This window comes from Bos indicus x Bos taurus, chromosome 14 (assembly GCF_003369695.1).
Source record: "Bos indicus x Bos taurus breed Angus x Brahman F1 hybrid chromosome 14, Bos_hybrid_MaternalHap_v2.0, whole genome shotgun sequence".
NCBI lineage: Eukaryota > Metazoa > Chordata > Mammalia > Artiodactyla > Bovidae > Bos > Bos indicus x Bos taurus.
The window spans coordinates 4,102,929-4,127,265 of record NC_040089.1 but is presented as its reverse complement, the minus strand read 5'-3'; the positions used below and the strand labels follow the sequence as shown (position 1 = coordinate 4,127,265).

At 51.9% G+C, this 24,337-nt stretch overlaps 1 protein-coding gene across 1 annotated transcript in view; it reads right to left on the bottom strand.

The window, feature by feature from the left end:
• The window catches only part of COL22A1 (collagen type XXII alpha 1 chain), a 224,079-nt gene that overhangs the window by 142,831 nt on the left and 56,911 nt on the right, over nt 1-24,337 (bottom strand). Inside the window, exons 6-12 of the mRNA XM_027560770.1 lie at nt 22,539-22,662; nt 18,137-18,412; nt 16,361-16,441; nt 15,072-15,188; nt 12,559-12,603; nt 10,397-10,459; nt 6,085-6,123 (exon numbers count right to left, since the gene is read on the bottom strand). Coding sequence (XP_027416571.1) covers nt 6,085-6,123; nt 10,397-10,459; nt 12,559-12,603; nt 15,072-15,188; nt 16,361-16,441; nt 18,137-18,412; nt 22,539-22,662 — 745 coding nt within the window. The remainder of the gene's footprint in view (nt 1-6,084; nt 6,124-10,396; nt 10,460-12,558; nt 12,604-15,071; nt 15,189-16,360; nt 16,442-18,136; nt 18,413-22,538; nt 22,663-24,337) is intronic.

Here is a 24,337-nt window from a genome sequence, read left to right as displayed (position 1 = left end):
GATGGACAGGGAAGCCTGGTGTGCTGCAGTCCATGGGGTCGCAAAGAGTCAGACACAACTAAGCAACTGAACTGAACTGAAAATTCTATCTCCTATGAGCCAACCAGCCCAAAAAAATTCAGCTGAGTTTCTTCTACTTGCTCGTGTATTATTTTCTGGGGCACCGCACTGTGAAATCCAAGCACAAAATCCATACAAAGTATTATTTATTGCCAGACAGGATTCCTGTGAAAATGCTGAAGAAAGGGCTTTCAGGTTGTTGTTTGGATTTTTTTTTACCCCGTGTACCAAGTGCTGAGTATAGAGTTGCTGACCCAAGCATGGCTTGGAGACACTTTGCCCTGATTCCATCCCATGTCTCCCAAAAGCCGTCACCATCTATAAGTTGTGATCCAGACTCCTGAGGGGGGTTGTAAAGCCTGCTCCCCACCCTGTCCTCGGTTACTCTCCACTCTAGGGAAACTGGGTGTGTGTGGGGGCTGGGTCTTCCCAGCACCAGATCTGGGCTGCTCTCCGCCAGAAGGCCACCCAGGACAGGTTTTAGAGCTCCATGAACCCACCACTGTCTCCCACGTACTCAGTACTTTAAGACTGCCTCCTGAAGAAGCACTTGTCACTCTTTCATGGATCTGAGTACTAGTTTCTAGCAGATGAATGAAAGGAAGAATGATGAAAGACAGATTTTTATATGCACCTACCTAAGGACCTAAGGCAGGCACTCTCACAGGCAATGCCAACCTCCTGTAACACAGCCCTAAGGGACGGGCATCAGCGGCCCCACTTTACAGACGATGAGACTGAGGCTCAGAGACACCACCTAAAACTCGCACAGCCACTGCAGAGCTGGTCCAAACCAGGTCTGCCCACTCCCCAAACCTGCTTTCTTTCCAACACCTGAGCCCACATTCGAGCACAAAATGAAGGCTCCTTTACCCTTATTCCTCCATGTGCCAGATTCCCAGGGAAAAGCAGTGCACCCCCAAAGGGCAGAGAGTTCCCCAATATTGAATGAAGCCATGCAGAAGAAAACTGGACCGACACCCTGACTTCCAGACACCAGAGGGCACTGTGGGTCCAGGAAGCGGCCACAATGCAGCCTCTCCTGGTTCTTCCCCTGAAGGGTCTGGTCCCCAGAGCACGAGGGCCCTCGGAATGAAAAGGAGGTTCACTGGACACCCCACGGTTTGGCCTTGCATTTTTGTTTCTCAATCTTTTTCTCTCCTTGGGGCTCATGAACCACGTCTCCAAGGAAAAAAGACACTGTGCCCAGCTGCAGGAAACCTCACACCAACATCCTCACCACGGTTACTCATTTACTTTGTCAACAGGGAAGGACCAAGGATGGAGGGCCACGGAAGTCATCGCCCCTCCCTGCTCTCCCTGACTCTCCCCAAACTAGTCCAAACCAGCCCAGAGCAGTGGCTCTACCCTATCATCAGCATCACCACCACCATCACCATCGTCATCACTGTCACCAATGTAACTGTCATCACCTTCACCACCATCATGACCATCATCCTCATCATCATCACCACCACCATGACATCAGCACCACCACCACCATCACATCATCACCATCACCACCATCACATCACCACATCACATCACCACCATCATCACCATCATCACCACCACCATCACATAACCAGCACCATCACAATCACATCACCACCATCACCACATCACCACCATCACATCACCATCACCATCATCACCATCACATCACCATCATCACCACCACCATATCACCATCATCACTATCACATCACCACCATCACCACCATCACCACCATCACATCACCATCATCACCATCACATCACCACCATCACCATCACAATCACATCACCACCATCACATCACCATCACCATCACATCACCATCACATCACCATCACCACCACCATCACATCACCATCACCACCATCATCACATCACCACCACCACATCACCATCATCACCACCATCACATCACCATCACCATCATCACCACCACCACATCACCATCATCACCACCATCACATCACCATCACCACCATCACATCACCACCATCATCACCATCACATCACCACCATCACATCACTGTCATCACCACCACCATCACATCACCATCATCACCATCACATCACCACCACCACCACATCACCACCATCACATCACCATCACCATCATCACCACCACCACATCACCATCATCACCACCATCACCACCATCACATCACCACCATCATCACCATCACATCACCACCATCACATCACTGTCATCACCACCACCATCACATCACCATCATCACCATCACATCACCACCACCATCACATCACCATCACCATCATCACCACCACCATCATATCACCAACACAATCGCACCACCACCATCACATCACCATCACAATCACAGCACCACCATCACCACCACCACATCACCATCATCACCACCACATTACTATCACCATCATCACCATCACATCACCATCACCATCACAATCACATCACCACCATCAACGCATCATCACCATCATCACCACCACCATCACATCATCATCATCACTACCATCATCACTATCACCACCACCACCATCATCACCAAGACAGAACTGCCAACGATGATGGGATAACAAGAACAGCAGTGTCACACATTATGCAGGCAAGGGCAGTGGATGAATCCTCTGAGCAACCTCTCATGGTAGGAGCTATTATTTCTTTTCCTATCTTTTACAGAAAAGGAAACTAAGGCTCAAAGTAGCCCAAGGGGAGACACACAATCAACATGAATTTGAAGCTGAGTCTTTTTGACCACAGAGTCTGGGACCCCTCTACTGGCCCCTGGTCCTGGATGATGGAGGTCCACGTTCCAACCACCCATTCACTTCTTAGACAAGTACGGATTAATTGCAGATGTCTTCCAGACACTGTGAGGAGGTCTCAAGTCCCTTTTTCTCTATCTCCCCAGTGCCTGAGGTGCAGGCAGATCTTTTCAGGTAGCCCCACAAGCCTGCTTTCCCCTTTCCCTGAGCCTGATTCCATACATATTAAAACACTGAGGGACCAGAACCCCAAGAACCCCGGGGAGAATATGGGGCACAACAGGAACCAGAGAGGATGTTAACTTCCAAAATGAAGGGCAGAAGCAGCCCAGGAACAGAGAGCCACACACCAGTCTTGGGCCAGGAGAGTCAAGGGGCCAAGAGCTCCTGCAGAGCTTCAGGTGTGTGACCCTCAGCCACTCATCACCTTCTCTGAGCCTCAGTTCACTCAGCTATCGGACAAAGGGGATTCAATCAGCCTCCCAGCTTCCCTTCATGGTAGTACCCATCGGGACTGTTTTCTAGCCATCTTACTAGCAGTGACCTTGGGCAGGCCACTTGACCCCTAAGCTAGCTCTCTCATCTGTGAAACAGGCAGGGCACTGCTTTCCCTGAAGCACCATGTGAACAGTGACACACACAGCATGAGACACAGCTTACAGGGTGCGTGGCCTTCACGGGGCTGATGCACATTGTCACACTGGTTAATTGCGTCACCAAAAATTAAAAAAAAACAAAACAGCACAATTCAGAGCAATATGATTTCCAGACACATCGGGCTCCTGTCCATCCAATCTGCTTGGTATTCTGCAACTGCTTTCGAGAGAATATTCAAGCAAAAAAGCCAGTCTGCAAAGCTCTTTCCAAGTGCATGAGTCACCAGTGGCCTTCTCCCTGCCGTGGATTCAGTCATCCCTTTGACTCACCTGGGCCTCCTGCATCCTTGGAGGAGAAGCAGAGGCTCCAAGCTACTGAAGGTGACCCCAGGGACTCAGGCTGGGGGTGGGCTGATGACCAAACCTCAGAACAGCCACCTGCAAGGGCCTTTATGCATCATCACACCCACTCCCTCGTTTCCACTGATGAGGAAGCAGGGACCCAGAGATGGAGGTGACTCACCCCAAATCGCACAGCTCATATGTGGCAGAATCTAAACTCAGACTTTACTAAAAATGTCCAACTGCAAGAGAGTGTCAATTGAGGACAGAGCCAGGCATGCCAGAGCCTCTTCTGCCAGCGCCACGTGTGTGAGGAGGTGCCCCCACGGGGCTCTGACAGAGCAGCTTCAGCTTTGAGGGTGGTGCTGCAGCCTGGACTCCAGGGCACCAGGGACGTGCCTCCAGGCATCAGGAGGAGGCTGCCTAACCTGAGCTCAACCAGAATGCACGGGGCAGAGATGCAGCTGCTCCTCCGAGGAGAAGGGGTGACTGTCAGTTTCTCCTGGTGACATCTACACACGAGAAGGGCAGCACATCACTCAGAGCTCAGGCTGGACCAGGACCCAGGCTGAGCCCCGACTTCAAGAGGGCTCCGGCAGCCCCAGTCCTGAGCCCGAGGAGCATCTGGGTGTCCTGTTAATAGCCTGTGCTCTGGCTCTGGGCCCTCAGGAACCAGCACGCTGGCAGTTATCAAACCAAGTTCCAGCTGCGATGCTTTGAGCCTACACAGGAACCGTGGAAGGTGGTCCGTCAGCCCTGCTTCAGGCATCGGGAGACTAGACTCTGACAGCAGGGCTGAGCAGCACCAGCCACCCAGGTCTGCAGGTGCAGAGCTCGCGTTATGCTGTCTGCTCACGCCCTCTCTCCAACGGCTTTGCATTCTTGTGCACCAGTTACTATGTGTGTGAGCATGTGCCTGAGCTTCTAATACAGGTAAACAAAGAGAAGTTCATTGTGGAATCAACGAAGACACAAAGGAATATAAGGGACAAAATAAAGACCCTCACAGCCTGGCCACCCAGACAACCAGAGGTCAACAATGGGGATTTGCTTCCAGAATTCATCTGTCTCTCTTCCACACACGCACATGCCCACACACAATGAATGAGTCACACTGCATAGATATTTTGCAATGTGTTTTAAAAATTAACAAAATATTACCTTCATTTTCTGGGTCATTAATTATCCTTCTAAATGTGACTATGTGTCCATAAGTGTTATTGCGTTACGGAGCTGTGCCGTTGTGTTATGGAACTGCACAACGACGACTCATTCTACAGTGCTGTAGCTGCCGACAGAGCGATAGTTCTTTCCAGACTGGCTTATAGATTTCGCTGAAGGAAACGTGTGGCTATGTACTTGTGCACAACCTCCATTTATCTCCTCAGAGTAAATCTCTAGACCTGAACAAACTAAATAAAAGGTACTCTACAGAGAAAATGGGCTGGGTATGTGAGAGCTCTGTTTCCATAGTAACTTGACAGAGCGGCACCTGCTTTACATCATAAACCCTATGCAAGAGGTTGATGTGAGCCCCCCAGGGTCCAGTGGTCTGCATCCTGAGTCTGCAAGTGCCCAGACTCTGACAAAATGATCAACATGAATGTATGTTGCAAAGTCTTGTGGCTGTTCTCCTGAGAAAAGGGAGATGTAGCTTTGATCACTGGTGTGAGTAGAAGATGGCATTTTAGTGACTATTTTATTGCTTCTTCTAGGTGGACACTGTAAGAAAGTGATCCCCTCTTTCCCAGGATCTGTCGAGTGTGTGCATCATCGCCACGACGGATGAAGGTCAGAAAAGGTGCAGCATTCGTAGCTGGGGAGCACGTCACAGGCCTCCGTCCCTCCATCTGTCCTGCTGCTGCCGCCTGCCACTCTGTCCCTCCTCATCTTCCTTTTGTGCTTCTGCAACAATCTCCTGGCAATTCCCCAAGCTCCTCTGGTCTCCCCCCTCCTACCGGTACCTGCTATTCGAACTTTCTCAGCACGTCTGATCAAGCACAGACCATCCTTCCCATCACTGCAAACAAGCCTGGACAGGTTTTGATACTGAACGCCCAGCGTGCTGGTCCTCAAACCACATCTGCAGCTCTGTATCCCACTTACCAGGAGCCCCATGAAGTGCCCTGTGCTCTTAGGCACTGCAGAGCATCCAGGACCTAGACAAGCCTTTCCCTCCTTGCACTTAACACTGAGGCACTCAGCCGGGAGACCTCTTCCCTCCCACCCAATTCTTACCAGCAGCAACACGGCACACACACCTCTCCTGAACCCAAGGCCCTCATCCTGGTCCTGGGCCACCTCCATGGCCCCTGGAGGAGTGAGACAACGGGGAGGTGCTTACCTTTTCACCCTTTTCTCCTTGCACAAAAGGTCCTCCGCCCTGGAAGGGGAAAGCAAAAGACAGGTTTGCTGCAGACCATCTCCATGGCACGGCACCACACATGGCGAGTGTGCCTGGGATTCGAACGGCTGGCTGCTTTTTCACAAGCTCTGCCAGAGAACCTCTAAAAGTCGTCTATCATTCACTGAGTGTTGATTATCAACATTTTTATTTCATTTTCCCAATGACTCAGCATGACAGTAGTATTCTTTTTTCCACATCAGCTTTTGAAAGATGTAATCTGTTGTTGTTTAGTCGCTAAGTCACATCCAGCTCTTTGTGACCCCCATGGACTATAACCCACAAGGCTCCTCTGTCCATGGGATTCTCCAGACAAGAATACTGGAGTGGGTTTCCATTTCCTCCTCCAGGGGATCTTCCTGACCCAGAGATCGAACCTGAGTCTCCTGCACTGGCAGGCAGATTCTTTACCACTGAGCCACCAGGGAAGCCCAAGATACAATCTACACAGCACATAATTCAGCTATTTACATTCAACTTAGTACATTTATAGACTTGTGCAACATCACCACAGTCAATTTTAGAGTCTCATCGCCCCCCAAAGAACCCCATACCCATGGTTGTCGCTCCCCTTTTCCCTCACCCTCTGCTCTGGGCAACAATCAGTCTCCTTCCTGTCTCTGTAGGTTTGCCTATTCTAGATATTTTATATAAATGGAATCATACAATATGTGGGCTTTTATGACTGGCTTCATAGCCAGTGTTTCCTTAGCGAAGTGTTTCCAAGGTTCACCCTCCTTATGGCCTGTATCAAACCTCATTCTATTGTAGAACAATATGACGTTGCATGGCTAAGACACATTTCATTTATCCATTCATCAGGTAGTGAACATTTGGCTTGTTTCTGCTGTCTGGTTATGATGAATAACGCCGCTATGAAAATCCATGGGCAAATTTTCATACAAACACGTGTTTTCATTTCTCTTGGCTGTATACCTAGGAGTGGAACTGCTGGGTCTTGCGGTAATTCTGTGCTTAACCCTTGAATGAGCGCTGGATGGTTCTTCAAAGCAGCTGCAGCGTATTGGAGGGCTCCCCGCCTCCACACTCCTCGCTGTGCACCCGTCCCTGTGCGTGGGGCTCCACGCCTCCACACTCCTCGCTGTGCGCCTGTTACTGCGAGTGGAGCGCCGACATCGCTAATCCTTGGTGACGACTTGTTTATCTCTCACTTCAATTCTCAGTACTGACTTCACGTATTTAGGAGTTCTGTTCTTAGGTGCACATATGTTGATAACTGTTGCATATTTTTGAAGGATCAACATTTTTATCGTGATAAAATGCTCCTCTTTGTTTCTATTAACTTTTTAAAGCCTACTCTCTCTGGTATGGCTACAGTCACTCCAATTTTAATGTTTTCAACTTGTAGAATGTGTATTGGACACATTTTCAGCCTATTTATATATTTGAATCTAAAGTTTGTCTCCTCTAGACAGAACACGCTGGATCTTGCTTTTATGTCCAGTCTGAAAATCTCTGCTTTTTAAATTAGTTTGTATAATCCATTTACAGGCAATGCTGGTTTTGATATAGGCAGATTTACATATGCCATCTAACTTTCTGGTTTCTATGCCTCCTGACTTTCTTCCTTTTTTTCGTTCTTTATTACTCTTTCCTTTACTACATGAGTACATTTTTACTGCAATATTTTAACCTCTTTAAGGATATTGTCACTGTATACTTTTAAATTATTTTTCTTGGAGGTTGTTTGAAGTTTCCCATATATGTCTTAACTTTTCAGGATCAACCTCAGACTTACACTAACTCACTTCCATTGAGGTTGAGAGACATACTGCTGTGTGACCTATTCCATCTCCCCCCCTTTTGAGCTACTGTTGTGACAAATATTTAAGTACCCAGTGATACACTGCCATAATTATTACTTTGAAGTTGTCATCCCCCTACATTCTGACCTCAATTATTTTTGGTGATGAGTCAGCTGATGATGTTATTGGGGTTTCCTTCCACATTGTGACTCATTTTTCTTCTGCTGCTTTCCCATTTTTTGTTTTGTCTTTTAGCATTTTTTATTGATATTATTTTCTTGGGCTCCAAAATCACTGTAGACGGTAACAGCAGTCATGAAATTGAAAGATGCTTGATCTTTGGAAGACTCCTAGACAGCATATTAAAAAGCAGAGACATCACTTTGCCAACAAAGGTCCATATAGTCAAAGCTATGGCTTTTCCAGTAGTCATGTATGGATGTGAGAGTTGGACCATAAAGAGGGCTGAGCACTGAATAACTGATGCTTTTGAATTATGGTTCTTGAGTAGACTCTTGAGAGTCCCTTGGATTGCAAGATCAAAGCAGTCAATCCTGAAGGAAATCAACCCTGAACATTCATGAATGACTGATGCTGAAGTTGAAGCTCCAATACTTTGGTCACCTGATGTGAAGAGCTGACTCATTGGAAAAGACCCTGATGCTGGGAAAGATTCTAGGCAGAAGGAGAAGGGGACGACAGAGAATGAGACGGTTGGATGGCATCACCAACTCAATGGACATGAGTTTGAGCAAACTCTGAGAGACGGTGAAGGACAGGAAGGCCTGGCGTGCTCCAGTTCATTCGGTTGCAAAGAGCTGGACACGACTTAGTGACTGAACAACAAATTGATATTATGATGTTTCTAAGGATGGATCTCCTTTTGCATTTCTTGATTGGAGTTCCTGAGGCTTTCCGAGTGTGTAGGTGACTATGCTTCATCAAGTTGAGGATGTCTTTAGACATGATTTCCCTGATTACTTTTTATTCTCCTCTCCTGGTAACCATATTATGTGCCCACTGATTGACTTCACGGGCCCCCACATTTCTCTGAGGCTCTTCATTTCTATTCATTATTTTTTTCTCTCTGATCTTCAGTTTAAGTAATCTCCACTGATTTATTTTCAAGAATTCTGGCTCTTTCTTCAGCCAGTTCAAATCTGTTATACTTCTTTATATTCTGTATTTGATGAGATATTGTCACAACACTCCCCTCCATTTCCTTCAGAAGTTTCCTTTAGCTCTTTGGATATGATTTAGTGCCTGCTTTGCAGGCTTTGTCTGTTAAATCTGACATCTGAGACCTCTCGCTGGCTGTTTCTGCTTTTTTTTCCCCATGTATGAGTAAGATGGGTGTTTCACTAGCCCCCACCTTGTAACACCGATCTGAAGGTTAAGTGAGAAAGAGTACTGTCAAACAGTACTCAGGTAAACAGAGCCAGGTACACAATGCACACTGTGACACCAGCAGGTCTTCCTGCTTCCGTGTTGCTCTGCACAGAGCAGGTGCTTCCCACCCCTACAGGAGGCAGGCATACACGGTGTGGGTGAAAGGCGGAGCTCAGCAGGTGAGCACAGGACTCAGACTAACACAGGTTCAAATCTCGCCTCTGACACATGTAGGCTCCATGATAACAAGCATATCATACAAGTCTGAAAATCCTGTATCCTTCACATCAGAGAAGTGACGAGACTATGTTCTGGGGTGGGATGAACTGGGAGACTGAGATTGGCATATGTACGCTATTGATAGTATGTCTAAAATAGATAACCAGTGAGAACCTACTGTATGGCACAAGGAACTCATTCAGTGCTCTTTGGTCACCAAAGTGGGAAGGAAATCCAAAAAAGAAGGGACGTGCATGGCTGATTCGCTCTGCTGTACACCAGAAACCAACACAACACTGTAAACCAACCATACTCCAATAAGAATTTAAAATAAGCGCTTCTAAGAAGTAAGGAGGGAACCCACATGGAGCACTGGTGAAGAAGGGCAGGCGGTACAGTTACAATTACGAGCTCTCAGATGATGATGTGAGGGGTGCTATCTGCCAGGCTAACTCATCTAGGAGAGTGACTCTGTCTCATCTGTCTTGTCTTCAGGGAACCCCCTGAGCATAGAACCTAAAAGGAACTGGCTATACCCACTCTCATTCACTGACCACTTACCACGGCCCAGGCATTTCATAGACAAAGCTGTTACTTTCTTTACTTTGCTAGTGGAGTAAGATGAGATTTTCAGAGGTTAAGAGACTAACCTCACAGTCACCCAGCTAATGAAGACTGGAGCCAAGGCCAATGGCTGGGGTCCACCTACTCTGAATCTGTGCCATTGATGCTAGGAGATGCAGCGCCCATCTGGAGCACAGGATTCCGGGGGTTGGGGGTGGGGTGGTGTGGGGTGAGGCCAGAGTGGCCGGGAGGCACCCCCATGCCCGTGGAGAGGGGTCCCCCACACTAGCCATGGTGGAGAGGCCTTCACTCACCGTATCTCCTTTCTCTCCCTTGGGTCCAGGAGCGCCTGCTGACCCAGTGGCTCCCATGTCTCCCTGAGGGGCGGAAACCAGAGACAGCAGCGGGTCAGTTCCTCCGGTCAGGCAAGGCTCCCCGACACCGGCTGCCCACAGCCCACCTTGCCCCCATTTCCTGGAACCGACTGGTTTTATCACTGCCAACTGCACCATGAGGCCAGGCTTCCCACCCCCGGAGAGGGGAGAAGCATCTGAATAACTTCCCCAACCTCCTAATTCCAGGAGCCCAGGGCAGCTTGAGACAGCGAGTGGATGAAAGCCTCGCACGCTGGTTGCTGGGAGCAGGAATGGGAGATTCCATGCATCCTACCAGACCCAGCTCAGGCAGGGGCCCCAGGCATCCTGGAGCCCCCCAGGCAGCTTCAGGGCTCCCCTCTGGCCCCGCTCCCCCACCCACTCTCCCAACTCCCAGTCATGCCTCTTCCTGCTGCCTCTGAGTCCTGGGGACCTGGCTCCCTGTCACCCATAGGCACATCCTTGCATCCAGAGAGGGCCTGGGCACCTGGGTCCACCAGGCCACACCTGTGGACATGACCTGAGTGACCTCTAGGTAAACGGAGCCAAGGGACTCACAAGTGTTCACGCAGCCTCCTAACCATGGACGGGCTGGGACACAGATGAAGGGCCAGGACAGCTGACCAGCCACAAGGCAGCTAGGCTCCCCTGCAGGCCGTGGGGCCTCTTCTCTCCTTGGAATCCCTCCCTCGCACCTAGCTTCTCTCCCAGGGCCGGGGGGTGGGCTCTGCCGCCCCACAGCCCGGATCTGTTCCACCACAGCCCCAGTACGGTTGCTCTGTGAACAGTCGCTGCTTCAGACAAACATTTTCTACTTAGAGGCTCACACCCCCAGACGGCTCTGCTCCTTTCTTTCATCTGACAGCCAAGAAGTCAAGGTTAGAGCCTGGGGATACCTGAGCAGAAACCCCCACTCTCCTCTTTGCAGAGAACACCGGGCACCCTGGATCTCAGAGCTGCTTGTGTGTGTGTGTGTGTGTGTGTGTGTGTGTGTGCTCGCACGTGCATGCACGCCCATGTGTGTCTTGTGTATCTGTGTGTGTGTGTGAGTGCACGACCATGTGTGGTGTCTGTGTGTGTGAGTGCACACCCATGTGTGTCTGTGTGTGTGTCTGAGTACACGCCCATGCGTGTCTGTGTGTGTCCTCTCCATCCTAGCAGACTTGGGGCAGAGGGGAGCAGGGTGACAGGAGGGGAGATGAAGGAGATACCCAGAGGAAGGAAGAAGGGAAAAGACAAAAAGCGACCTTAGCAGGCACTCCACGGTGGTTCACTGAACTTGAACATCATCCATGCAGGTGAGGGATGGGGAGAGGGAACGAAAGGGGGAGGGGGAGGGGAGAGTGAATTAGGGAGGAGCGAAGGGAGGCATCCCTGTGTCTCCACCCTTACACTCAGCCCCTCTTTCTGACACCAGACCAGGTGATGGTCACTGGGGCACGCTGACCTCTGCCCTCAGCCACTGTATGACCCACCCCCAGGGGCAATCCACATCTTTCTGAGTCTCAGCTTTCTGAGACCAAAACCATGATGGGAGATGACAGCCCCGTCCCACCCCATAAATGCTGTAAACCTGGGCAGTGGTGGAGACAGAAGAGGCTGGGCCCTGAATGAGGAAGGGGGAGGCCCCGGGGAGACACCTGGCTTTGAGCAATTGGTGAGCTTGGAAAATGAGCACAAAAATAATTCCAACCAATTTAAATAAACAGATCGCAGGTGCTAAACAGACTGTTTAAAGCCCAACCCCCAAAGTTTCTGGACTATAGAGGCCTGAAAGGATGGATGAGGGTTAGCTGACCACAGAGAACTGAGGCTGCTGGAACAAACAGGATCTGAGCCTGGGTGTGCGAGTTCCACCTCCTTCTAGCTGACACTGTCAAGCTGAGAAATGAACCTTCTGAGCTGCGAAGAGACTCAAAGGTTCCAAACTTCATGGCACTTGCTCTGTTCTTCCATCTCAACAAGCTCAGAAGAAAAACCCCACAGGACAGTAAACTAACACACCACTGTTTTGGTTATTTTTTCTTTCTTTCTTTCTTACAAAAAGAGCAAATCAAAAGATCCTCGGGCTCAAAGGACTCGTCTGCAGCTCCAGTACTGACCTTTGGGCCGGGGAGTCCCACGGGGCCATCGAAGCCCTTCTCACCCTGAAGGAAGAAAGACAAAAGAAACAAGTAAGGCTCTGTCTTAATTTCCCCCTTCTCTCTTCACTGGTGGGTGATCCCTGGCACAGGCTCGTAAGCCAGTCTCTTAGAAAGCCATGTGCTGATCAGTAAGCTGGACAGAGTTCACGGCAGCTGAGAGCTCCTGATTGCAAACTGCCAACCTGCATGGGGAGCTGGGACCTGGCCTCCAAATACAGCTACTGGTGGAGAGATCATCCATCAATCGACAGACGCCAGCCTCAAACTCTGGGGAGCATCACCCAATAATCCATTCCATCCATCGCTTCATACGCTGCCTGGATCCCACCTTCCCATCAACTCAATCATTTAATACAGTGGCTGAAAATACACACATGAAATGATTCAGTCTTTGCCATCTGGAATTTATGAGCTTATGGAAGTAGAGACAAACAGAGTCTTCATCCAGGATGATAACTGCCATGGTAGATGGAAGAAGAGGGAGAGGAAAAGGCCATAATGTCATGCAAATAGCAGGTGCTGAAGGAATAATTACGGACAGATGTGATAATGAAAGGAAGAATACAAACAGGGAGGGAGCCTAAAGGAGGGGAAGGGAGGAGCAGGGAAGAGGAGGACAGGAGGAAGGAAGGAGGAAAATCAGACAATAATACGATGAGAAAAGGATTTTCTGAGGATGTCTTGAAAGAAGAGCAGGCATTAGCCAGATAAAAAGGCCAGAGGGGGAAAGGTGTTCTAGGCAGAAGAACCTTCACACGCAAACTGCAGAAGGCAAGGAGGATCTTGCCCCCTCCATGGAACAGGACGCTCCTGCCTGCCTGGAGACTAGGAGGGGAACGTGGAGTGAAATGAGGCAAGAAGGGCAACTGGGAGCCACGAGGGGCTGCACAGAGCAGGGACAGCTGGGGGAGGGGATCCAGAGGCCAAGCCGAGGAGGTCAGTGGCCATCCAGCGGGTGTCTGTGAGCTGGGGACGGGGAAGGTGGGTGCTAAGAGGGGACAGAAGCCTGCTTGACCCCAGACTTCCCTGCAGGGGTCCCCGCCAGGGCAAGGCCCCGGGGAAATCCTGACCTGGGCAACCCCACTGGTCCCTGGCACAGTCCACGTGCCGGTGCGCCAAACCTCACATTGTTGCAGTTACCCTTCTCATTTGGGGTTTTTAACGGAAAACAAAGACTCCAGAAGGATTTGGGTTTGGATGGTTGCTTTTGTTATGACATTGATGAGTGAGAATATGATCAGCATGTTGTCCGTGGCCTGAAGCCCTGAGCGTGCCCAAGGCGCCATGGAGGAGGAGGAGCCGGAGCCCTGCCCGGCACCCTGTGGGCACCCACTCTGACTCCCTCCCCGGCTTCTCCCAATCAGAACCCAGAACCAGGCCAGAGGTGCCTCACTTCACCAACTCCCCAGGAAAGCTTCAGCTTGGAGCAAGACTGGGCTGGCTCCTCGAGGTCTTCCAACAGGTAGGGCCATGGTCTGACCACCCCACCTGACTGAGAGCTCCTGAGGGGCCTTCTGGGAGGAAAAAGAAAAGACAGAGTGATGGAGAACAGAGGAGAGGGAAGGCGGTAGGGAGGAGAGGCTGCCACGATGGGCAGGCTTAATGAAACACATCTGTTGGGAAATTCTTAAAGTGTGTTTATTCCAGGTAACCTCAATCACCACTTTGTATGCTGGCCTGTCTCCCAAGACCCCTGCAAAGTCGGGGGGCACCTGCTGCGTGCCAGTCCCGAGCTGGGAGGGGTAGACAGAGCGATGACTATGCTGAACACTGGAGATGGAGGGCCCTGGAGCCACCCAGGGCAGAGCCTAAAGCAGAGCCTTGTGGAGACCAACTCCAATTTGTCATCCTGGTGTTACTTGTTTGTTCTGTTCCAACAGTGGAATTTTTTTTCTTATTAAGAAGGCCGCTGGTCTACAGGAAAACAACAGATGATGGCCCCAGGCATCCCAGGAGACATTTCATCCAGACAAACAGGAGGTGGTGGTGCTAGTCAGAAACGCACTGGGTTTTAAAACAAGAGGTGCTGAACTCTATTCCTATGTACGTTCAGATTCCACAGCATGGCCAACAGAGTGCAGACGGATGGCGGTGGACCCCACAGAGCCACCGAACCCTCTGCTGCTGCCCTGCTGACACTTATTCTCAAAGCAAATCTGGCTGTTTAGTTGCACAGGAGTGAAGAGGACACCAGGAGGCAGAGAAACTTTGGGAAGACATCATTAACGTCAGAAAAATGTTCATCCCAGTGGGGTCTGAGGGGCTCCCCTCCCAAGGCCCACAGAGATCCGGAAGAAGTCCCAGGAGCAAGGATGGTCCCCAGACCTCAGAGCTACCTGGAGCCCGGGGTCATCCTGCCCTGGCAGCCCATGTGCATGATGGGAAATTCCCAGCTCCACCGCTAGTTCTGTGAGCTCTGGGCCCACTGAGCTCTGGGGCCCCAGGCCTGCGGATAAGGGTGGACTGTGTACCTTTTCTCCAGGTGGGCAGGAGCAGTTGATGGTCTTCAAAAACCCGATCTGCTCACTGCCGGAGGTGGGAGGCGGCTGGGGCAGCGGGGAGGGTTCCGTCAGCACGGTCACCTGACACTGGGAGGAAAGCAGAGCGGTCAGAACCTGGCTTTTTGTCCAGCACCCTGGAGCACTTCCCTGTTCAGGCAAAGGGGAGCCAGGAACCCTGAGGAGGCCGGAGCCTGAGCAGGACAGGCAAGTATCTGACTATAGGTCCTGGCACTCCGAGATCTCGGAGTCAGATGGGCATGGAGTCAGGCTCATCTGGAGTCAAATGAGACAACGGGTCTCGGCCCCTCCACTGGCCTCTCAGCAGCCTGAGGGAACCGCTTAACACCTCTGAGCCTCAGTGTTAACCTCCACAAAATGGGGACAAGGGCGTTTCCATCATAATGCGGTGAGAAGGGTTTAGTGGGACTGAAGTATCGAGCTGGACACCAGGAGCCAGGCACGTGCCAGATGACTTATTTCTTCCCTTCCCTCGCTTCTTTCCTCCTTCCCTTCCCCTTCACTGCCTCGCTCGTTCTTTCCCTTTGTTCTCTCCTAATTTAATCTGTCCTCCTCCTTTCTCTCCCTCTCCTCTCTCAACAGCCAGGCTCATCTGACTCTGCAGCCCCACCTCTGACAACGACCACCTCTGGGTGCCTGTGCCCAACGGTCGTCCTGAGACAGGACACACTGACAGGGTGCTCACTGTACTTAGGATCTGGGCCGCCCAAGCACAGTATGGGGATTTTAGCCTTTAGCCCTGGAAGGCAGGACTACTGAAGCATCCTTGGGGTGGGTCCTCGGTAAAGAGAGTGGAGAGGAGGCACCTTGGCAGAGGCGGAGGTGGGGAGGGCCCAGGACAGGCAGAACCTCACGGAGGGTCCAGGCACACCAGGCAGTCTGGTCCGGCCCGCTGTTCCCGACCCCGAGCTGCCTCCCCGGTCTTGCTGATGAGCCCTGAGCACTGACAGCACCAAGGCCATTCTCTCCTGGGGACACGTGGCCAGCCTCTGCCCCTCATCACCCAGAGCTGGGCCCCTGGGACTGCTGACTTAGGCCAGAGGGACCTGCTCCCCCAACCCACACCCCACCCGACCCGGAACTGGAGCCCCTGGTGATGACCACCAGGCTCCCTCCGAGCCCGCACTCTGATGGCGGGTGTCCTGATTCTGCTCCCAGACCCTGAACACCCCCTCCCCAGGGGGTCACGGGGAGGAAGTCAAGGGCCCATCCCCCCACCCCCCGGCAGAGTCTCTGCTCACCGGACCCGAGGGGATGTCACAGCAGGTCTCCAGTTCCGCGTGTCGGGAGTCGCAGTAAATCACGACCCGCTGGAGGTCAAACTGGGAGGGGAAGTGAGGTCAGAGGATGAGTTTGGGGGGGTTCAGAACCCAGGCTTCCCCCTGGTATCAGGCAGGCCCCGCTCAGGGATCCAGCCCACTTCCTCCTTGGGGTCCTGTGTGGTGGTCTGACTCCAAGCTGAATGTCAGAGGGAGCCAAAGTATCATCTACCGACATCCCATCCTTCCAAAAGTGCAAGCCCTGCGTGCAAGGAGCGAATGAGCACAGGCTAGGAGCAGTGTCTCCTGCTTTCTGTGAGTCAGGCCCTCGCACACCCCTCCTCTCCCTGCTCACTGCCCTGCATTCACTGCAGGCCAGGCTGTGACGTGGTCGCCAACGGTCTCCAAAGGTTCAGCATGTTCCTCTTTTCGACCCTTCAGCAGCTCCACAGGGTGTCTTAACTGAACTTTTTTCATATTACAAATCTGCTTCTATCACTGTCTTCAATACCACTGTGCCCTTAATATAAAGGGGCTCTATTACCCCATTTTCTCCAAGAAAGCACACCAGAAAGAGACCAGCATATTCAAAACCCAAGACCTGCTGGTTATGATGGTAACACATCGAGGCAACCTAAATACCCACCAACAGGGGAACAAATAAGCAAAATGTACACCAAAATAGAGTATTATGAAGCAGCTAAAAGGAATAAAGGCTTAGACACATAATTTTAGAGGAAAAAAGCAGTATGTGACTACACATGCTATACATTACTACATACATTTCAAAATATCCAGCACACATCCAACAACACTACATTCGATCACAGAAATGCAAATACATGAAAAAAAAAGAGAGAGAGAGAGAGAGATGGCCTTGGGAAGAGCTAGCTATCCCAGATCATGATTCGTTTACATCTTGGCAAGCGGGGGACACTTCCAGTTAGAAGGATAGAATGACTTTAGTTTGAAGACGGTGCATAAGTGTGTGTGTCTGTGTGTGTAGGTGTCGGAATGCACCTCTAGAGAAGAAAATACATTAAAGGAAAAGAGAAACAAAGGAGGAGGAAAGACAAAGAAAAAAGAATGATGGAATGAAGAAGGAAGGACAGCTCTTTCCAGCCACTGGTTAACATTCCGGGATAGTGGAATCAGGATGCTTTTTACTTACTTCCCACATACTTGCCTATATTTTCCTAATTTCCAACAATCAGAAAAGGGAAAAGAGTCTATTTAAATGTAAAGGAAACTATATAACTCTATCTACCCATCGATTTTGCCTACACATATACGTAGATGTGGCTCAGCAGTAAAGAATCTGTCTGCAATGCAGGGGACACAGAAGATGTGGGTTTAATCCCTGGGTCGGGAAGACCCAGGGAGGAGGCACGGCGACCCACTCCAGTATTCTTGCCTGGAGAATCCCATGGACAGAGGAGCCTGGTGGGCCACAGTCCATGGGGTCACACAGAGTCGGACGTGACTGCTTGATGAGTGTGGGTGTGATATGGAGATACATGAGCCACTTCCCCAGCGCACAGTGCCCGGCACACAGGAGGTGCTCGGCATATATGCTAAATGAGTAAGTGGCTAGGTCACTGAACGAGTGAACGATGGGACACGGCAGTGTTCTGAGCCGGGGCCCTCCCTCCTAAGACGGCCCACGGTGACGACTCGGTGAGTGATACAGGCAGGCATGGGGGCACCCGGCTCCTGAGGCCCCCTCCCCTGAGGTGACCCCGCGACCCCGGAACTCACGTCGACGGGCACGCTGTCGTAGAGGCGCTTGCCGATCGCCGTCTTGCCCTGGATGTCGATGTTCTCCCGCTCCTCGAGGGGCAGCGTCTGCACCAGTGCACAGTCGACGTACAAGGAAGCGTTCTGGGCCTGCACGCTCAGGGCCACCTTGTGCCAGTCCCGGTCGAAGAGGTCGTGGACCCGGGGGCCCCGGAAGACCACCCTGACGGCATCCTTCATGGCGCCCACAGCGCTGTACTCCACGGCCTTGTTCTCGCCATCCAGGCGGATGGACACCTGCGGAGGAGGGCACCAGGGACCTGTGAGCTGCCTGGGCCCGAGGCGGAGAGGACAGCGGAGAGGGGAGGCCGCAGAGTCAGGCCGCGGCCACGACCCTCCCGAGCCGGTCAGCCTCGGGGCCTCCTCACTGCGATGCGATGGCTGACAGCTCCCTTGTACACTGTTCCCAACCCTGTACTGGAAGACTTGAGCTCACACGTTAATCCAGGGGTCAAACTCTCAAATGCCCAGAGGGGCCATGCCGGTAAGAGCACATTTGTAAACCTGCAAGTGTGGATGGGGCTTGAGTTGTCAGACCTACCAGAAACCGTGGGTGGTTTCAGCGTCTTTTAAAAGCCCAGAGAACAAGACTGTTTCCAGATGCCAGGTGCCAAGTGTGTAATCCGTCCACTAACCCACCACTAACCTGCTCTCTCTCTCACCTTGAGGATAAAAATGAATCCCCAGCAGAATACAGGGAACTTGCCCATCTTGTTCACTGGATTACCCCCTAGCCTTTTGCAAAATGCCTGGAAAACTCTGGAGGAAACTTTTACTTTCCTCCTACACCCAAACTGGCAAATCACTTTTAAGCTATGTGACCTCAGGCAGGTTATTTAACCTCTCTGTGCTATTTCTTCATTTGTAAAACAGCACCAATGATAGTGCTGACTTCATAGAGTGTTACAGGAATTAAATTTAATTTAATTTACAGATATGTAAAACATTTACAGTACTTGTTATAAGTCAAGTGCTGTTCCACGTATCAACTATAATAAATCAAGCGAGTTCAAAGACATCACTGCAGTGCCGCCTTCTCTGAGACACACACATAACTGGATTCTAGCCTGGTCATTTGCTCTCACATCCTCAGGCATGTTGATTTATTTTTTCATAGAACTTTGGGTCAGTATATGAAAGTATCCCATTCACTTATTTTGTCCACCTGTTTCTTGCCTGCCCCACCCCATCTTTTTAAGCAGGCACTCTGTCTCTGTCGCTCATTTCTTTAACCCCAGTAGCTAGGACAACCAACACACTCCACACAGTAGCACTTAACAGAAAGGGAATGAATGAATGGGAGCTCTGAGGTTAAAGGAAGGAGCCCACTGCTCTGCATATCAGCCAGTGTTCAGGACACCACCCAGGTGTTCTAGTTTCTCTGTCTGGGCTCCACGTGGGCTCAGTCCAGCCAAGGGGGACCTAAGATTTATTATTTTTTGCACTGTCTGGTGGTATGTTACAATTATAGGGAGAAATAAAACTATGAACCCTTAATACCCTGAAACTTCTCATGTGCTGTGCTTAGTTGCTCAGTTGGGTCCGACTCTTTGCACCTCCATGGACTGCAGCCCGCCAGGCTCCTCTGTCCATGGGGATTCTCCAGGCAAGAATACTCAAGTGTGTTGCCATGCCCTCCTCCTAAAACTCACATACATATAATCTAATACTTGTGATTATACCTAGTCTGCTACTTCTTGAAATTGGCTTCACCTGTTTGAGCCCTGAACCCCTGAGGACTTGGCGAGCTTCATGAAGCCATGAATTTTTCTCCAATGTTTCCATTTCTTCCAGCACGATAAGAACACAGGAAGGCCTGTCAGGCCCAAGTCCTGTGTCTACCAATCTGAGCCAGGAAGCCTCAGAAAGACAACCCATGGGTCGGATCCATCAGCAAACCCTGCTGATTCTATTTTCAAAATACATGCCCAGAATCCAATTTCTCCGCAGTTCCCCACGATCACTTGATCTAAGTCAGCCTCATCCCTCGCCATCCCTCACCAAGAGGACAACGGTCTCCCAGGCTCCCTGTTCCAGGCCTGCCCACCTCCCAGCATCCGGAGCAGACACTCACCTCCTCTGTCCAGCCTCCCGCGCTTAGGTCCCTGCACTGGCCGCCCACCCGGTCAGGAGCCTCATCTCCAAGTATGCCCCCCTCCACCCCTGCTCCAGGGCCAGTCTCTTCCTGGCCCTTTATCAGACCTGGAGTGAGTGAGCGCCCCTCAGTTTCTCCCAATGACATGCCAGTGGTCAAGGGAGGCTGTAATCCTACATGGGGTCATGGAGGTAAATATAGCTAGGTCCGGTTACAGGTTCAAGAGCACAGAGGGAGGCTGCTCGCAACACTCTGCTCAGAGCTCATCTGCTGCTTGGCTTCTGTCCACTTTTCTTGGGTCCGGCCAGGATTCCCCAGGGCATGCTTGGGGTGGCCATCATGGCGTCTCCAGGGGAGGATCAACCCCGAGGCTGGTTCGACAGAACGGGACTGCAAGGTGCCTCTCCGAAAAGGCAGGTTCTGACTGCGCACAGCTCTGCAGGATCCCAGCCTGGGGCGCATTCTGGCACAAGAAGAGGAGGGGGTGGACATGGCAGAGGGAGCAAGCAGCCCTGCAAACACCATGAAGGAAGAGAACCCAGACGGCGGGGGCAGTGCACGCTCACCCACAGGAATGTCACGGCAGGAGCCCAGGCCCACAGCACCGGACCCCGAGGAGCCAGAGATGTGCGTGTCTGCAGACGGTGGACAGGGGTCATGGTGCGCTGCCTGCTGTCTGCAAAAACAGCCTCCGGAGCAGACGCTCACCTCCTCTGTCCAGCTTCCCGCGCTCAGGAAATCAGGCCAGGGCAGCCAAGCCTGACCACGCTCTGCATCCCAGTCTGACCAGGGATGCTGTAGCAGTCTCATTACAGGACTAGCTGATGGGGACCGGAGCCAGGAGGGACTGCCTGGGCTCCAATCCCACCTCCCCACATCATGACCTACGAACGCTAGGCAGACGCTGAAGCTCACTGTGATGCCTCCTCCTCCTATTCACAGGAGGTCCCCAATAGCTCAGATGACAAAGAATCTGCCTGTGATGCAGGAGACCTGGGTTTGATCCCTGGGCCAGGAAGTGCCCCTGGAGAAGGAAAGAGCAACCCACTCCAGTATTTTTGCCTGGAGAATCCCACTGACAGGAGCCTGGCAGGCTACAGTCCATGGGGTCACAAAGAGTCAGACACGACGGAGCGACTACCCCTTTCACAGAAAGGGTGAAAGCCACCCTTTCATAGGGTGGCTATGAGAACTGAAGAAGGATCTCCGAAGCAGTCGGAACAAGCTTGGGCTCCTACTGACTGTGTGTGAGTGTGGGTACAACGTGTGCTTGGGGGCAGGGCTCAGCTTCAACCTCGGGAAGGGAACTCACCACCACGGAGCAAGTCCCCTCTCAGCGAGCCGCCCATGAGTGGCTGCTGTGCTCCTGCGGCTTGAGCATGCTTTTGTTTTGTTTCAACCCCAAATGAAAATACATGTGTCTCCCGGATGAAGATGAGTCATGTCTCGATACAGCTCATACGTCGTCAAGAGGGGACAAGGGTGAAGGACAGACACAGTTGGTCCATGGGCTCTGAGAACAAGGGGTTTGGTAGCTGCACCTCAGATGAACACATCATGCTGCTCTGATGGTCAAATCAGAGAGAGGCAGGCCCTCACTCGGCTGCCTGCTCTGCTGCACTGTCCCAGCTTCACAGGGATGAGAACCACAATGCACCTGATGTGGGCAAAGACAGGCTGCAGCGCTCCATTCAAGGTCAAACCAAGGACGACCATAAAAACTCTATTATACATCAGGCAGCATCTTAGATGCTTTACAGACATCACTCTGTACGATGCCTCCACCAACCATTGACAGGAGGTGCTCTGTGTCCCGACTAAGAACATCAGGACTCGGAAAGCCAATGTGGCCCTGAGCCCACACCAAGAAAGGACCAGACACAAGGTCTGAGCCCAGTCGTGCCAACTCTGAGCCGGTTTCCTCCACTGCATCACAAACACGCTGCTAACACAATACGTGCATTAGGACAGCAGTGCTGGCCGCCACCTCCCCGGCTGGGCTGAGGGTCCCTGAGGCAGCAGCTAGGCCTCCAGCCCACCAGGGTGCTGGGGGCTTGGCCATTAGTGAGAAGTGAGGCTGCAGTCCCCCCGGGGGCCTCCCGGTCCCCCAGGGGTCTCCCAGTCCCTGCAGGTGCCCTGGGCCTGGATACACTGGACTCTCCATTTTCAGAGCCCAAGACAGGACCCATGGAGAAAACACAGCAGGTGCTGCCCTGCCCATGAGGAGGAGACAGAAGCCCACACTGGGACATGGCGTGCAGCTCGCACCTGCGGGATGCCGTACTGGTCGATGACCTGCCAGATATACCAGTCTTCTCTCCGGGATGGTTTCCTGAGCCGGAAGGTGGTGACAAAGGCGTACTCATCGGGCAAACCTTGCGGGAACACGTCCCTGGAGGGAGACAAGAAACAGACACCACCAGGCTGAGGGCAGAGGCTGCAAAGGCAGCCCACGCACCCCAGGGTCACTGAGTCTTGCCACGCTGACCTCGTGGATTTCTGAAGTCCACCTCATCACCTGCCTTCACTGCCTTCTCCTTCCAGCAGTGCCTCCACCCAACTCTTTCTGAGCCCTGCCTTAGCCCCTTCAAATCCACCTGCTCCCCTCCAGGGCTCACCTGCTTCCATCTCTCCAAAATCAATGAGATGCGCTACCCTGCCTCCTGCCCTGGGGTCAGATGCAGCCGACTGTGCCAGCCCTCACCTCTCCCTGCCTGCTGACTCCCAGCAAGGCCGCACAGGGGTATCTTATCCTGCCTGGTTGCTGCCCCACATCACAGGACACCCTCCATCCCCTACAGAGCACGGGGGCCAGCTCTCATCTGGGGAAGTCCCTCAACCCCATCAGCTCCAGCCCAGACAGCCCTACAAGGCAGGCACACTGCCCTTTGCCGACAGCATCCCAAGGGAGCATGGCTCCCCACCAGGAGTCAGGGCCGTGAGGAGCTGTGCCGCTCCTGTCCTAGCTGAGGGCAGCCGGGCTGTCAGGGCAAAACTCCTGGGGCTCAGCAGCCCAGTAGAGGCTCCCCCCCAGGGACCAGCTGGTCTCCAGAGCGCCCCTCATCACTATCAGCTGTTGCCCTGCACGCCCTGCTCAGAGGCACTGCCTTCTGTGCTGGAGCAGGTGGAGGCTGTCTGGTCTGAAAGCCAGGACGGGAAATGAGGGGGCGTCTGGCTTCCTGGTTCTCAGACTCATGGACCCTCAGGGGCCCTTGGTTTGGCTGTAGGAGCTGCGAGCAAAGACTGGTCCTCTCTCTGTGCTTCTCAGGTCTTGGATCCGAGCTGCGAGTTGGCCCAGCTGCTCGGAGTCGTTCTCTGAGCTGGAGTCTCACCCTGGATCACACCCCAGCGCTGTAAACAGCACCCATCACTCCCCTGGGCCTCCCCCAGAGCCAGGGCCACCCCCGGTCACTGCCCACGGGAGGGTCTGCACAGACATGGGCTTGGGAGCCTCGGATAGACGCTGCCCTTCACTTCCTTTTTCATCTTACTGCGTCAATGAGGCCAACTCTGCTACGGAGTTTCTAAACACACTTACATCTCAACACGTGTATGTGTAACATACAGACAGATATGCTATGAGCGTGTGTGTGTTCAGTCGCTCAGTTGTCTCCAACTCTGTAGCCCACCAGGTTCCTCTGTTCATGGAATTTTCCAGGCAAGAATATTGGAGTGGGCTGCCATTTCCTTCTCCAGGGGATCTTCCCAACCCAGGGACTAAACCCACGTCTCTCGCATCTCCTGCATTGGCAGGTGGATTCTTTACCCATCGAGCCACCTGGAAGCCCATGTATATGTGCTGTGTCTATGTATTTATAACTGTATCTACATCTGTTTATCTATACACAGGCACACCTCGTTTTGCTTTAGCTTTACAAAGATACTGTGTTTAGATACTGCTTTAGTTTTGAAGATACTGAGTTTTTTTTTAAACACAAGACTGGTGGCTGCTCTGCACCAAGCAGGCCCATGGCTGCCACTGTCACACAGCATTCTTTTTTAATTAAGATATGTACATTGTTTTGTTAGACATAATGCTGTTGCACACTTAACAGACTACTGCTACT